General features: G+C 30.7%; 1 protein-coding gene across 1 annotated transcript in view; it reads left to right on the forward strand.

The window, feature by feature from the left end:
* LOC111633298 (zinc finger protein 721-like) overlaps positions 1–10,847 on the forward strand; it is a 38,175-nt gene extending 27,328 nt beyond the window's left edge. Inside the window, exons 4-5 of the mRNA XM_023377836.1 lie at positions 1,056–1,668; positions 8,803–10,847. Coding sequence (XP_023233604.1) covers positions 1,056–1,668; positions 8,803–10,694 — 2,505 coding nt within the window. The 3' untranslated portion in view covers positions 10,695–10,847. The remainder of the gene's footprint in view (positions 1–1,055; positions 1,669–8,802) is intronic.
* Positions 10,848–16,873: the final 6,026 nt, after the last annotated feature.

A 16,873-nucleotide genomic window follows, 5' to 3' on the forward strand; every position in this document is an offset into this window, starting at 1 on the left:
ATTTATTTCAATTTTATTTCCTTTACTAAAATACGGTGTTTCCGTCTTTCCATTTTCCCTCTATTATTCTTCAATTTCTTAGCTTTTTTCTTCCGTTATTTCTTTTATAACTAGAAAAAATTTCGGTGTTTTTCTTGGAAACTGCCGGCGATACGAAAATGGCGTCTGGATTCCGCCCAGCAACAATTGACGTTTGTATTGTCTATTCGGTAACAATCGCCCATAAAGCTAGAATCTAATTGTTGTCGTCGATGACGTCACGTTATTTATAATGTCTTCTGTCTTGTAAATTTCTTGAAATTTCGTGAAAAATTTATTCGAATATCAAGGAAAATATTGAAAATAAAATTTTTAGGGGTTTAGGATGGACTTTAAAGTTTATCAAGTTTAAGTCCATATCTTTTTTATTAATATTAGGCGAATCACTTAATAAAACATTAACACCTTATATCGCTGAGAATACTTTATTCAATCACAAACGTTTTCAGCCTAATGGATAGGCCATCATCAGGTGAACTGTCAATCGAACGTATTTCAAATTTGTAGCAAATGAAATGTTCGATCATTATAAATTCAAAATTAAAACGAAAAATAAACTAGTAAATCAACAACCAAAATAAATATACTAAACACTTTACAGCCAAAACGATATAAATAAAAATAAAATAAATACATAAAAGATTAAATGTATAAAAATACACTAAACAGGCATCACATTATAAAGGTCAGATAGGGACTAAGAATCTGTGTTTCAATTTTTCTTTTATAAACAACTTCCATGCCGAAACTAAACCATCTGCATCTCTTGCATTGATGCATCCATCCCATATTTTACTTTTCGTGTTTCAAAGCTAACGATGAAGACCACACAGCCTTGAGAATAGATGCTTCATTCCATTTAACTATGGAAGCCTCCGCCTGTGCCATACTACACAAAACCGTATTACAGCGTCCTTTACTAATGTCATATCCGTGTTCTTTAATTCTAACTGCCAAATTCTGTCTTATATTAACTATTCATTTATTTTAAAAAAATAATAAATTAAAATAATTTAAAAACTAATACAGACCTAAATGCTGTTGAAATATCTTATGTTTGTGATTATTGTTGTAAAGAATTTCGAAGGAAATGTGATTTACAAACACACACTCTTGTACATACGGGTGAAAGACCATATTTTTGCAATATTTGCAAGAAAGGATTCATAACTAGTAGCAAGTTAAAATCACATATAAGAATTCATACAGGTATTAGTCCGTATGTTTGTGACTTTTGTGGTAAAATGTGTATTGCAAATAGTGATTTGAAAGCCCATGTTAGAATTCATACAGGAGAGAAACCATATCTGTGTAAAACATGTGGTAAAGGATTTAGGAGGAGCTGTGATTTACAAACACATGATAGGGTTCATACAGGAGAAAAACCTTATGTTTGTGAATTATGTCATAAATCATTTATAAATAGCAGTAAATTGAAAGCACATGCAAGACTACACACTGGTGAAACGCCATATATATGTGATGTTTGTGGAAAGGTGTGTACTACAGGAAGTGATCTTAAAATACATCATAGGATACATACTGGTGAGAAACCATTTATATGTGATTCTTGTGGGAAAGCATTTAGAAGAAGCTGTGATCTATATACTCNGAAGTGTATGTGTTCAGGTGAACTAAATAAAGAACATTATTTTTGAACTGTAAGACTAGATATCTGCATCCATAATTTTCCAGTATAATAAGTCCTGTTAATATATAGAAAGTACTAGTATACAAAATAAATTATAAATAGTTAAAAAGGACAAAAAGGCATAATAATTAATCATTTTTTTATTTAGATTTAATGTTATTGAGTTAGTGTTGTTTGTTTACATTTATTTATAACTTGTAACATGCACAAAATAAAAAAAAAATAATATTAGTTACATGTATTCACAATTTATAATTACAAAGATCAGCACACGTACACGTCTATCGTTGGAGAATCCTCGCACATCTGAGGGTCTGACCTCTACTGTATATATAAATTAGGTACAGAGCGTCGTTTATCCGAAAGTCGGTTATCCGAAAGAATTCCAGTCGGCAAATCTAAATTTTCGCTATTGCTGTGGCGCTGCAATTTTTGGCTATATCTTGGGCTACTCCAATATTATTTTTGTTGATGTGTGTTTTAGCTGGCAGCACTGGCACTTTTGTGTGGTGTTTTTCTGAAGACTGTGTGTTGTGCTGAATCGAACGTTTTTGATACTAGATTAACTTCTAAAGTATAATTTTATTTTTGGTTTTATATTTTTCAATATATTTATTTTGTTTGTAAAAAATAAAGAAATAATTTTTAACGATACAATAGCTACGATTATTATTTTGAAAAGTTTACATTAGGCTTAACATGGACGAAAATTCAACGCGAAGCGACACGCAACGGAGAAAAACTTCAACATGGCATATTTTTTCGTACATAATCGGTTATCCGAAAAACAAGTTATCCGAACAACCCCAGTCCCCAATTGATTCGGATAAACGACGCTCTACTGTAATTAATATATAATTATATGTAGAGTACTTAATTTATATATAATACTGTACAGATGATAGTAAACTCAATTTACCCGCCTAAACTCTCCGTAGCGTGGCGCTGGACGGCGGAAAGTAGTTCGGCTGCCCGATGACGTTTTACCAATTATAGGAGTTTTTTTACCATGTTCGTACGGATACCGTCGCAATTTTTTCGCCGTCATATAGGAATCCGAACTATAGGAACCCGTGTTATAGGGGGGTCGACTGTACTGCATTTGCTATTGTATATTAATAAAATACCGTACAATGAAGGAACCACTAAATCTCGAAACTCATTTATCTAAATTCACTTTTCTTTCTCGTGAAATTTCATATAGACAGGTTCAACTGTATGTAGTTTTTCAAATTCGAACATTAGCTGAATTTCTATCAACAAACTACAAATTATATTTTTTAAATTATAAAAACTATACATACAAAGAAGGATTTTTAAATCTACTTCTACAGCAGTGACTAAACGACATCGTATCTGTACAGTGACGCACTGTTCGATGAGTTATTTAAAGTTAAGATCCATACATACAGAAGAAAACACCATTTTTTTTACCTAATCTTTCTAAAACTGCTGTGTCTAATGTATAGACAATACAAGAAAAGTATAGAAAATGGATAGATGTGCAAGAAAAAATTAACCGACAGAGATAAACGAAAAGTTTGTTTTCTTCCTTACAACAATTAGAAGCTATCTACTAGACAGGTAACTGATAATTTACCAAAACCTGTGTCTCATCAGACAATGTGGTGATGTGTTCGCGATAACAATTATAAAATACTGAAAAATGAAAGTGATACCTAAAGTAATACCCGTTCAAAGACTTGAGATAGAGGTTGCGGCTGACGTTTCCATCGGGAAAACGTGTACGTCGGACGTTCGGCGCCGCATTCCTGTAAGACTAGAAGTTTGACAATGGAGTTTGGAACGTCGAGCGTGATTCCACTGACGTTCCAAACGCCATTGTCGAACTTCTAGGCTTGCAGGAATGCGGCGCTGAACGTCCGACGTACACGTTTTTCCGATGGAAACGTCGGCTGTAACCTCTCTTATATCTGTCACGAGTTGAACCAAGGAGTGGGAAAAAGTTGTGTTTTCTGATGTAAAAAGTAGAATTTAGATGAACCAGATGGTTATAGATATTATTGGCACGATGTGAAAAGAGAAGCCAAATTAGAATGACTGGTAATTTGGGATGTTTTTGGATTCAATGGGAAAAGTGATATTGTCATTGTTAATGAGTAAAATAGATTCTTCAAAATATCAGGATATATTAACAAATAATAAGTGCATTTAGATCTTTAATTGGTGGAAGCAATTAGGATATTTCAACGAGACAATTGCTTCCCTCAATGCATGAAAATCAACTAAGATCTGGATGGTAACACTGCATCAAATAAACAGAAAAAATACAAGATGGCGTCGTGCGTTTGTCGTAAACATAAAATTATGTGTAGATAACGAATTTAAATGCTCATTTTGAAAAAGCGTGATAGAAATTTATGGATAAGAACGAATATTTAAAAAGAGTAAGAAACTGTAACAATGCTATCGAGATTTTTTTCGTTATTATGAAAATTATATATGATTACATAACACTCAAAATATGAATGAATGAAAAAAGAGTTGCTTATATTTATCATTATTGTTTTTTATATGAGTTTTTAATAAAAATAAAGAACTGATCGTGATGCATTATTTTTAAAAAAAACTTTAGTTATTATTATGTTTTATTATTATAAAATTCCAATAAGTATTTACATTACTTGTAGAAGTTACTTTTAGTTAATTTGTGTATATGCTTATACATGCATGAATTAACTAAAAGTAACGTCTACTACAGTAAGTATTTTTCATTTCACTTTAAATTCTTATTTTAAAATAATGAATTATTCTGAATAAAATTTACCAAATTATTAACATTGCCTTTTTTTTTTTTTTTTCCATAATAATTTGAAGTTATAGGTACAGTAAATGAAATGTTTTACAGTTATTGTATAAACATTTGCAGACATCTGTACCAGTTCAAGCAGGTCTGTTTATTTGGAAAAAATGAATGTTTTTGATCACTTTCGGATAACTGGATAACTTCGTTAGGTTCTGTAAATTGAATGTTATTACTTGAACAACTTTTAAAAAAAAGGGATGCAAAATAACCTGACAAAGATCATTTGTTTTTGATTGAAACATTTGTTTTCTCCAAATAAATACCTGCCAGAACCAGTACTGAAGGTGTCTGTGAGTGTTTATTTTCCAGCTTTTGCAGTGTAATTACTGTACTTTAAAACTTTATAATTATCCTGAGCCTTGTTTTTTAAAGGATTAAAATTTAGGAAAATATTAAAATAAATATTTATAAAAAGTTTATTTCTGTACTTGCCTTGTAAATATACAATAAATGTATTTGTATAGTGCAGTCTGTGTAAGCAAGCACTCTAGGGATTGCTGCATCTTGCTCCGTTATTCGAAGTAATGAGGTTGCTTGGAATTGTTAATTGTATTTAATTCTTTCACTTTTTAATATCTTAGGAGCTCTATGTAACTTATAACACACTTAGAAATGTTAAAATTCATTATAACATAATTTTACTGTGCTTAGATAAAGGTTTCCATTCTTATATATTCGTTAGCTGATCCAGAAGAACCCAAAGAGGGATTAATTTGGAATTTAAAAATATGTGAATAATTAAGCCAAACAATGTTGCCAAAATTATTGGGCTTGAGGACCTTTTGTGACCATGTGCACTACAGCTGTATTGCAGATGGTCTGATAAACCATATTTATTGTCATAAATTCATTGTAAATATAGAGGAACTCAAGTAGGCTTGAATGTAGGATTAGATGAAAATTTTTTCATGATTTTCATAACATCACAATACTTATATGCTCATAAATATATATATAATGTGGTTGTTCATTCATTACTTAAATACTTTTTAGATGTTACAATTAAATATATAATTTTTTATATTCTTGTTTTTTTTTTATCTAACTGATTATAGCATGTTTTATCTGAGATATGATTTTATTGATGCATATTGTTTGTCAATTAGAATATAAATTCAAATGCTAATGCTAAAATATGGTTAGATTAGAGCATGTAAATTTTATATACAAAAATATTTAGCTTTTTAAACAATTTTATTAAAGAAGTCATTGTTTAATAGTAGGATTTTATACTGTATCTGATTATAAGATTAGAACAGTGATGGAAAACCTTTTTCTATATAAGGGCCACATTTAGAAATTTCAACTGATGTGGGGTGCACGTGAGAAAAAAGAAAAAGAAGGTAGAGTAAATCACAATTATTTATTCATATATGATTATAAATTAAAATAGATATACTTAATGAGATTTCTGGAACTAATGTGAACATAATATATCCAAAATATTTGGCTGAATATTAGTAACTTCTAGTTTTAAATTATTTTTTGAGATGTGAATCTGTTTATGTTTTACTAAATTCATTGCCAGAAAAAGCTCTTTACATACATAAGTTATAGAAAATAATAATAAGAATTTTTGTTGCACACATCCTTAAGTTGAGAAATTGATTTTATTTGATCAAAGTTTTATAAAAATCTATGAAATTATTTCTTCAAAAGTATCAAATCAAAATTACTTTGCAAGCCTATTATCTCCAATTGAAATTCATTTGGTGTATTTTCTATATTAAAAAAGGCACTGTAAAAACCCAAATTTCATTAATAGTGAATAATTTGCAAAGAAGCCAAAAACTAAACGTAATAGAAAATATGATAGAAAATATTTTGATAGAAAATATTTTAATTTAAAACTTTACAGCTCTACATGATGTTTCAAGTGAAGTCAGGTTAAACTACCTAGGTATTTAGTATAGCTACAGACTGTTCAAAGTCAGTATTTAACATTTTTATTTTATTTTATATATATATTTTTAAATACTTTGTGCTTATTGCACAAAGTATTTTAAAAGATAAGGATGGCACAAAATACTAACTTGGGCTGCAGGTTGCCCACCCTTGCATTAGAAAGTCTGAAATGGTAGTTTTTTAAAAAAACACAACTATAATATCCTTACAGTAAAAGCAAGAAATCATCTGTAGTATATAATATGCATCATAGTTGTTAATAGAACAATTATTAGATAAATGAATTTGATAAAAAGTAATCTTATAAAATCATAACAAATAAACTGTAAATATAGTATGATATTTTCTTAAATTGTGTTACAGTTTACAATACTTTGGATATAAAAAAAAACTCAAATAAAGATATTGAATTTTTTTCTAAAATTAATTTACAAAATTTATTAAATAAAAATACTACTATGCATATGTAGCTAGAACTATTTCCAAGACTAACGGCACAAAACCTTTCTCACTAATTTCTAGCCTTATTAACTGGAGTACAAACTGTTTTCGGCCTTCTTAATAGGCCTTCCTCGGGTACACTTAAGAAGGCCGAAAACATTTGTACTCCAGTTAATAAGGCTAGAAATTAGTGAGAAAGGTTTTGTGCCGTTAGTCTTTAAATAAAAATATTAGGATATTTTAAAATGTATTAATTAATATTTCAAATTTAACTAAAAGAATAATTATTCAAATGAATAATGAGCTGAGCAATTATTTATTCTGACATCATCACAATTCTGGGCTGCAAATTTTTAATCATAATTTAATAATAATTAAATCATGTTACTTCCAGTGTGGACCAGAAGTCACATATTATTAGTTGCTGCCTCTGGCCTCTAAGATTTTCATGTCTGGTCTTCATTTTATCATTTGTTGCCTTGCCCCAGCATATCCGAATTATATACATTATATTTTCCATTATGTATACATCATACTTCTGATAACAATAAAGTCATGCTGGTCATCTGTCTAACTCCATTATCAAGAACATTTTTAATTGAAATGAGCAATTATATAGTGTGACATTGTTACAATGCTGGGCTGCAATTTTTAATCATATTTTTTATGTATTTAATTTAAAATTTATGCTCTCCATCTCAAATTAGTAGTGGCTTGCCCCTGTACATCATACTTTTTCTTTAACAATAGAGTTGTGCTGGTCATCTATCTAACACCTTACAAGAGAAAATTTTTTAATTGAAATAACATGACTTCTAGTTTGCATTGGAAGTTCTTATATAGTTAATTGGGGCTTCCTGCTCCTAAGGTTTCCATATCTGGTCTCGTCTTTCATCTATCTAACTCTGTTCTAGAGATTAAGGAAAGAGACGGATGACAGTAGGAATTTATATGTCTACATTTTTTTTCAAATTGCAGCCCAATCGTATGATTGATAGATGACCAGAAGTTTGTGAATAGTTAATTGGAGTCTTTGGCCCCTAAGCTTTCCATATATGGCTTTGATTTTCATATATTTGACTCCATTCTGAAGATGAACAAAGGACAGATAGACAAATGGACAACAGTGAGAATGTATAGATCTACGATTTGAAAATTGCAGCTAAAAAGTAGTAAATTTGTTCATAATTCAATAGTTTAAATTTGTGGCATTTCATCAGTTATACTGTAGCTATTATTAAAGTGGCAGACAAAGAATGTGTTATACATGAATTAATAATAATTAACAAATCTTTATGTTGATTATTTTAAAATTATTTTAACATCCTTTTTTTATGCCAGAGTCAATAAAACCAGACTTTTACTTACCCTATTTAATATTATAAATCAGTTATTGTCACCAATATAGGTGAGTACCATATGATTACAATAGGTGGATTATATTGCATTTCATAATTGTTTTTATTGCTAATATGTTTTTTTTCAAATAAATGTAATTACATATTGTTTATAATATGAAAATAATTTATTTTTCTGTTATGAATAGATTCAATAACAAACTTTAATAACCTATCCTATGATATATTTTACTCATTGGAAATAATAGTTTTGGAAGTCATTTGCATTTTTTAGTGGAATATAAGAAAATTACATGTTCAATTAAATAAACATTAGGATAAAAGTCAAATTTTGTTATTGGTGTATTAGAATTTTTAAAATTAAGTTTTTTTCTATATAAGATAATGTGTATTTTCAAGTAATTGGATTAATATTTATATTTCATAGGAGAGAAAAATACTTCATCTCTTAATAGTAATCTACAATTTTGCAAAATTTAATTCAGGAAATTAGACAAATATGACAATTAATTACAAACAAGATATCATAATTATCTATTTACATTGGTTAAAATAAGAAAGGCAAGTAGATTAAAATGCAGAAATAATTTTGAAAAAACAAAATAGAAAAGAAAAATTAAATTCTGGGATGGAAGACAGCAATGACAATGAAATAAATTCTGAAAATCCAGATGAAGCAGATGAAAATTTGGTTACTTTAAACAATGAAACAGCTGTAGAATGCAATAATAATATAATTTCTGAACAAGATAATTGTAAAGAAACACATGATGAAATTATTGAAACAGAACAAGTTAGCACTATATATAAATGTTGTGGAAAAGAATTCCTAAAGTATACTGGATATAAGATTCACCAGAGAAAAATGCACATTAAACAAAATACATTTCCTTGCAACTTATGTAATAAAAAATTTATGAATAGAAGACAATTAAAATTGCATGAAAAAAATCATACAGAAAAGGAATCTGAAACATGTAATATATTTAATACAGAGTATGAAATAAAAAATAATTTAAAAACTAATACAGACCTAAATGCTGTTGAAATATCTTATGTTTGTGATTATTGTTGTAAAGAATTTCGAAGGAAATGTGATTTACAAACACACACTCTTGTACATACGGGTGAAAGACCATATTTTTGCAATATTTGCAAGAAAGGATTCATAACTAGTAGCAAGTTAAAATCACATATAAGAATTCATACAGGTATTAGTCCGTATGTTTGTGACTTTTGTGGTAAAATGTGTATTGCAAATAGTGATTTGAAAGCCCATGTTAGAATTCATACAGGAGAGAAACCATATCTGTGTAAAACATGTGGTAAAGGATTTAGGAGGAGCTGTGATTTACAAACACATGATAGGGTTCATACAGGAGAAAAACCTTATGTTTGTGAATTATGTCATAAATCATTTATAAATAGCAGTAAATTGAAAGCACATGCAAGACTACACACTGGTGAAACGCCATATATATGTGATGTTTGTGGAAAGGTGTGTACTACAGGAAGTGATCTTAAAATACATCATAGGATACATACTGGTGAGAAACCATTTATATGTGATTCTTGTGGGAAAGCATTTAGAAGAAGCTGTGATCTATATACTCATCAAAGAATTCATACTGGAAATAGACCTCATGTATGCACATCTTGTGGAAAAGGATTTATAAATAATAGTAAATTGTTGATACATCAGAGAACACACACTGGAGAAACTCCTTTTGTTTGTGATTTATGTGGTAAAAAGTGCACATCAAATCATGATTTGAAAACCCATCAGAAAATGCATACAGGAGAAAAACCATTTGTATGTGATATATGTCACAAAGGATTTATTAATAGTAGTAAGCTACAGTCTCATCAAAGAACTCATACTGGAGAAAGACCTTATATCTGTGATTCATGTGGGAAAAGCTTTATTCATATCAGTAATCTGAAGATACATAAAAGGATTCACACTGGAGAAAGACCATACATATGCAACACTTGTGGTAAAGGTTTCATTGATAGTGGAAAATTACAGATACATTTAAGAATTCATACAGGTGAACGACCATTTATATGTGATTTTTGTGGGAAAAGTTGTATATCACAAAATGATTTAAAGAATCATCAAAAAATTCACAGCAGTATTAGACCATTTACTTGTGATTTATGCAGTAAAGGATTTATAAGTAATGTTAAATTGCAAATTCATAAAAGAGTACACACTGGAGAGAAGCCATATATCTGTAGTTATTGTAAGAAAGGATTTGTAAGCAGCAGTAGTTTAAAAACACATCAGAAAATTCATACTGGTGAAAAACCATTTCTTTGTGACTTATGTGAAAAAGCATTTACACAGCATGTTCATCTTCAAAATCATGTTAAAAAACATCATAAAGAAACTATTATGACTGAACATGATAATGAAGATATGAGACTACACAAAGATGAATTTTATAAGGAGATTAATTGTAATATATGAACTAAAATAAATAATCTTAACATATCAAGATTTATGTAAATCATTTTATGATGATTTAAAAAGTATAACAGAAAACTGAATAATTATTTCAAAATGGACTCAAAGAAATATTTTGAAAAATTGATATTTAAATATTAAATTAAATTTAATATATTGCAGCAGATAGATTATATTTCTGTTTTGAATTAATTTTTATTTTATGTATTTATATTAAATTTTATTTATATATATAACCTATAATTGTATAATGATATAATGGTCTGTAAAGATTTTGTACTTTCATATTATAATTTATATTTTTACAGAATTAATTTAGATATATTATCAGTTTAATTAGCAAATTTGTTGTTTATTTTGATTATAATTTGTTTACAAGAATAAAACTTTATTCTTAATATATTGTGTTTTCATAAATAATTTTTAATCATTGAAGAAGATTGACGATTTAAAATGAAAAAGAAAATAAAAAAAGACTTTAAATTAGCTTTGAAGTTTCATAAAATGACTGCAAACATGTTTCAAATTATAGAAAAATTTTTTTTTCAAATATTTAGTTCTATGCAAGAAAATGAAAGTTTTGTTTTGTGACAAAATATGATTATATAAAATCTAACCAACAGTCAGTTCAACTGATAATTAGCAGCAAGATTCAATATCTTGTTGAAAATTAGCAGTTGAAATACCAAGTAATTGTGTGACTTAAATCTGATTTGGCAGCTATATGACCAAGCCTTAAAGATACCCGCTTGCTGCTCTATAGTACACAGATATGACTCTAGTTTAGCTTGGAAATTTTTTGGACAGATTAATATGGATATGCTAGGTCCCATCTTTCACATTCAGATGCTCCCATTGTAGACTTAGCTGAGTCAATGGGAGGCATAGGGAAAAAAAGCCTTATGTAGTTTGAAAGAGTTAAATAGATTTTAAAAAAGGAAATCTTGCCACTCAATTTATTAAATAAATAATAATAATAATAAAAGATTATTGTAGTAGTAATGAACTATAAACAATGATTTCTAAGATTTTTAAAAGTGTGTTAAAATTTTAAATTTTTATATTTGTCAAAATAGATCAAAATATCCAAAATTGGTTTACAATTACAAATGTCCACTGGTGGCCAAGTGGGTAACACTGCTGAACATCGGTATTTGCTTGTGGGTTTGTCTTGCCAAGTGCGCTGGCAAGGTGGAATTTTCTGGATTTTCTTCACAATTGAAACACTAGATAAGGGCCAGTTTCCCATAAAAGTTGTCCTGGGAGTCTACCCCCTTGGTAGATTGCCCACGTGTTGTGTTGCCATAAACAAGTAAACCTAAACCAAACTACAGTAACAAATCCAATGAATACCATTTCTGGTTGAGATATTGTTAGATACACTAAATTTTAGATGATGAAAAGATTTGTTTATTCTTTGTTATTTTTTTATTCTTTTATAGCTACTTTTTTGCTATTTGGACAGACTTATCCTACCACAATTTTTTGAAAAATTTTTACTTTGTTTTTTCTTTTCTATTTTTTATTAGACTTTTGATCTCCAAAATGTACTGTACATTTTGGGTTTTTCTACCCTTCTTCAGTTGGAGTTTTACAATTTTATAAGGTATATTCTTTCATTAGACAGTATGTTCTTCATTTTTAACAGTATACACTTGGAGTTTTCAATTTCTAACAAGGATTACAATTTTTCAGAGGGTACTGACTAAAATTATATCTAAATATATAAAATTACTTGTCCTGACTGACTGACTGAGTGATTGATTCATCATCGCCCAGAGCAAACCGCTGAACCGAGGTGAAATTTTGTACACAGTTATGGTACGTCATGAAAACGTACACTAAGAAGGGATTTTTCGAAATTCCTCTACGGGGGAGAGGGAAAGGATTAAGGCTTAACCCAAAGAATGGCTTTTACTGTACTATTTTAGATGCGATTTTTTGTTTTCAACTACGTTTAGTCTTCATTGAGTACTTAGGTGTATTAAATTGATAACATTTCAGATATTTATAAATATTTTTATATATTTCTATTTTTTAACCAAATATTCAAATCATTTTAAATTTGAATTTGTTATTGCATATCGGTTCAATTATAGAACGATTGTAAACGTTCCAGAAAATTGATCAAATTGAAAACAGTTTGTTTGATTCTCAGCAATTCTCATCATTCTCAGCAGTAGGTATTATATAACAAATACTATGGTTGTTGAAATACTGAATATAAATATGGTTTGCTTGCAAACTCTGTGCGGGTGAAATCATGGGTAACAGCTAGTACCAATATAAAATTGTAAAATTACAACTGAAGAAGGGTAGAAAACCCAAAATGTACATCTTGGAGATTAAAAGACTAACAAAAAAATAGAAAAGAAAACACCAAGGAAACATTCTGCAAAAATTTGTGGCACAATAGTCTGCCAAAATAGCGAGTTTGCTTTGTAGGGAGGATAAGTATACAGGTATGTTGCCACCTTCTGAAAATCGCTGACCCGGACGGCACGTCAGGTTTGTTCGAAGTTCCTGACCCTGTGCAATGTTATTTTACAATGCGAAGAATAGCGTGCATGCCAGTTCTAGATCAGTTACAGTTAGGGACTAGGGACTTGCGTAGGAGTAACGTAAATAACCTAAATGAAGAAAGAACAGGTACAGATAACTTAGCTCTATTTGAGATGTGTACGATCGTACAAGGAAAAAAAGAAAAAAAAGGGGAGGTCAACAGGTCGCGTGCCACACGTCGGCGTAAGCAGACTAACATGGCAGAATTGCAGATGAGTTACAGTAAGTGTCAGTTTTTTCTCTGTTAAAATAGTGTAAATTTATAAAAATATTTGCAAAGAACTTTGTTTCATTGTAATTTCACAATTTCTACTTAATTCCTGTACAAAATTAATAGTTCACTCGGACAGTGAGTCAATTCCCGGACTGTCCGGGTGAAAACCGGACGGATGTTAACACTATATACAGGTTATGCAAAAGCGAGATGGAGAAATTACTATTGTATAACATGGATTATAATTTTATTGTAATAACATGACAGTCTCCTATAACTATTTTACAACTTAATAAAAAGTAAAACATCTGGATACAAGTCCAATTTTTCTTGCCATGTCTAATCACCAGGAACAACTATTTCCATTGCAGAGACAACCTTTCTCTAGAGGCTATACCTCTGCACAAATATGTAAAACAGTTTAAAATGTCCACAGGTGACAATCCCAACACAATTAAAAATATAATATTTGTTTGTAGAAAAGGGCTGGCAGAATTACAATTTAATAAAAAGTAAACTTTTACTTTTTATTAAATTGTAATTCTGCCAGCCCTTTTCTACAAACAAATATTTTACAACATTCAGAAATTTTAAATTGTAGAACTAGTCTCACTACAAAACAAATAGCACATCTTTTCATTGTAAAATTTAATGCATTTCTATACATAATTATACCATTTTCAAAATGTTTAATTTTTTTTTTTTTTTTTTGTTAATAGAATAATTATGTGAATATACGAGTATTTCTAAACATTTTTCAATATTTTACAGTTTTTATTATTGCCTCATTTGCTTCAAACAATTACCCTTAGGGAAGGGTAAAATGCGTGCATTTTTAAGTAATGAAGACTTTAAACAATAGATGAATAATTTTAATGCTTTCAAGTAATTTTTTATTTAAAAAATAAAAATTAATTGTGCAATTTTAGGTTATATTAAATATAACCTTTCCAATCAGAAATTGCCACTTAATGAAAAACTCTAAAATGGCATAGAATTCATTGTAAAAGGCAAGAAATCGTAAATATGATAACTTTGTTATTTTTCGTTTTCGGTCCAAAAGTAGGGTACCGTTGAACTCGTCTCGGTCCCCTCAGTTCTGATATATACTCAGTCCCAAAATTCCACAGGGAATAATCTGTACAACATCCCTGGAAATTAAAAGTTCCAGAACAAAATTTTAAAAAAGAAAACAACAAAAGTATGCTTTTTCTAGACATAGCAATAGAAGTAGAGAAAGGAGGGGAAATCGCTACAAAAGTTTACAGAAAGGCGACGTATAACCCACTGTTTATACCAAGAAACTCTAAGACTCGGCAAGCTATAAAATAGAAGTGTTCTGGGCACTTATAAAGAGAGCATACACACACTGCAGCAAACCACAAGACAGAATTAAAAAATTAGATCACATCAAAGCACAGCTAGGCAGTGCGGTATCTATCAGAATACGATAAACGCCATTATTAAAACAAAACAAAAATAGGCGGTAATGAAGGTAATGAGCAGGAAGAATAAAAGAATACACTGTATGGCACCTCTAAACAATATTTACAAAGAAATAAGAGCCGCAACAAACAAAAAGATAATTTTTAAAAGGAATACCATAGTTTACCAAATGCTATGCACAGACAAGGAAGACAGACCAGAGCTTGATTCCAGGAATATATGGAATATCAATATAAGACGAAAGGCGACAAAAAGAGCTATACTACATTGGAGCCACAGGGAGATCATTAAAAGAAAGGCTAAAAGAGCATAAAAGGAACGTGCAGAATGAGCTACTAGTCACTGCACTAGCGTGGCCAGATGGCCGAGCGGTCAAGGTGACAGCCTACCGCTCTGGGGACCCGGGTTTGGATCCGAACGGGTCGAAAAATCCCCAGGAATTTTTCGGGGGGTGGTCCGTTCGGATATGTCGGGCCCTGTCCCTCACCACTCGGCAGCCCCATTGTGGGCCTGGCCGAACCCATAATGGGCTTGCTAAAGGAAACCCTCTTAGTGCCCACAAGGCAGGAAGAGCAAAAAGAAAGTAATAAAGATTTAACGAAGGTTGAGTTTTGTTGAATGTCCGAAGAAGGGTGGGGTTGTGGAAACTAGGAAAAACTGGAACAAGAAAAGAGAGTAACAATTTCAAAAAAAAAAAAAAAAAATACGGACATAATTTATGAACATCCCCAAATGAAAGTTTTCGAATGCAGTAATCCATCAATAAACATAACTTATTCACAAAATGAACAAGTTTGGTGTACATTTGTCTTAACACCATGATGTCTGATTATCTGATGTGGAGGGTCAGGCATTTGAGCATCTTGCTGCTGTACGCTCCGCTCATCATAAGTATCATCAATTCGTTGAGTATCATCATCTACGTTAGCCAAACATATTCGCTTTAGTAATCTTCATGGCACTACTGGCTGTCTCTATAGATGCCAAAGAAAATAAAACTTTGAAGGAACTGATGTTTCATGCAAATAGTTGTATCCATTCTGTGAGTAGAAACAGTTAGGTTCAAAGTGCCGAATGCAAAGAACAATACTGTTGCTCGGTTTCCATTTGTCACGGCGTATAGCTGTCAACCACCAACCGAAGTATTGCTTAGTTTTAGGAAACCTGTCAACAAAAGATTCATCGTGTGATCGTTTTACATACCGGTACAAGAACCATGTCCTCAGTCGCGATCAAAACCTCATAACTCCAACATTTGTTCAAATTTGAATTACAGAATTAGTGTATAATAGTGTTGTAAAGAATAGTATATTTGGCCTCAGGCTGAATACCGAATATTCGGCTTGATTAACGCACGTACGAAAATTGGCCCGCAAACCGCATTATGGCAAGGATCCTGCTCTCTATTGGCCCGCTGTCACTACGCTTCGCCAATCGCGTTTATTCTTGCCAATAAGCTGCCTCGACTTGTTCGATTATGTTATCAACTCAATTTCATATTTATTTTCACATTTTCACTTCGCGGTCCTTCTCTGTTCTTTTTCCGTTATTTACACGTGTAGGTCATTTCATTGGTATCCACATTTGATATCATTATTTATCACATACTTCCATGACACTCTTGTCTGTCCGTCACAACTGCGTTTATTCTTGGCAGTTGTGACAGACAGACAAGAGTGTCATGGAAGTATGTGATAAATAATGATATCAAATGTGGATAACAATGAAATGACCTACACGTGTAAATAACGGAAAAAGAACAGAGAAGGACCGCGAAGTGAAAATGTGAAAATAAATATGAAATTGAGTTGATAACATAATCGAACAAGTCGAGGCAGCTTATTGGCAAGAATAAACGCGATTGGCGAAGCGTAGTGACAGCGGGCCAATAGAGAGCAGGATCCTTGCCATAATGCGGTTTGCGGGCCAATTTTCGTACGTGCGTTAATCAAGCCGAATA

Source organism: Centruroides sculpturatus, unplaced genomic scaffold (genome assembly GCF_000671375.1).
Source record: "Centruroides sculpturatus isolate CEXI.00-Female unplaced genomic scaffold, Cexi_2.0 scaffold721, whole genome shotgun sequence".
Classification (NCBI taxonomy): domain Eukaryota; kingdom Metazoa; phylum Arthropoda; class Arachnida; order Scorpiones; family Buthidae; genus Centruroides; species Centruroides sculpturatus.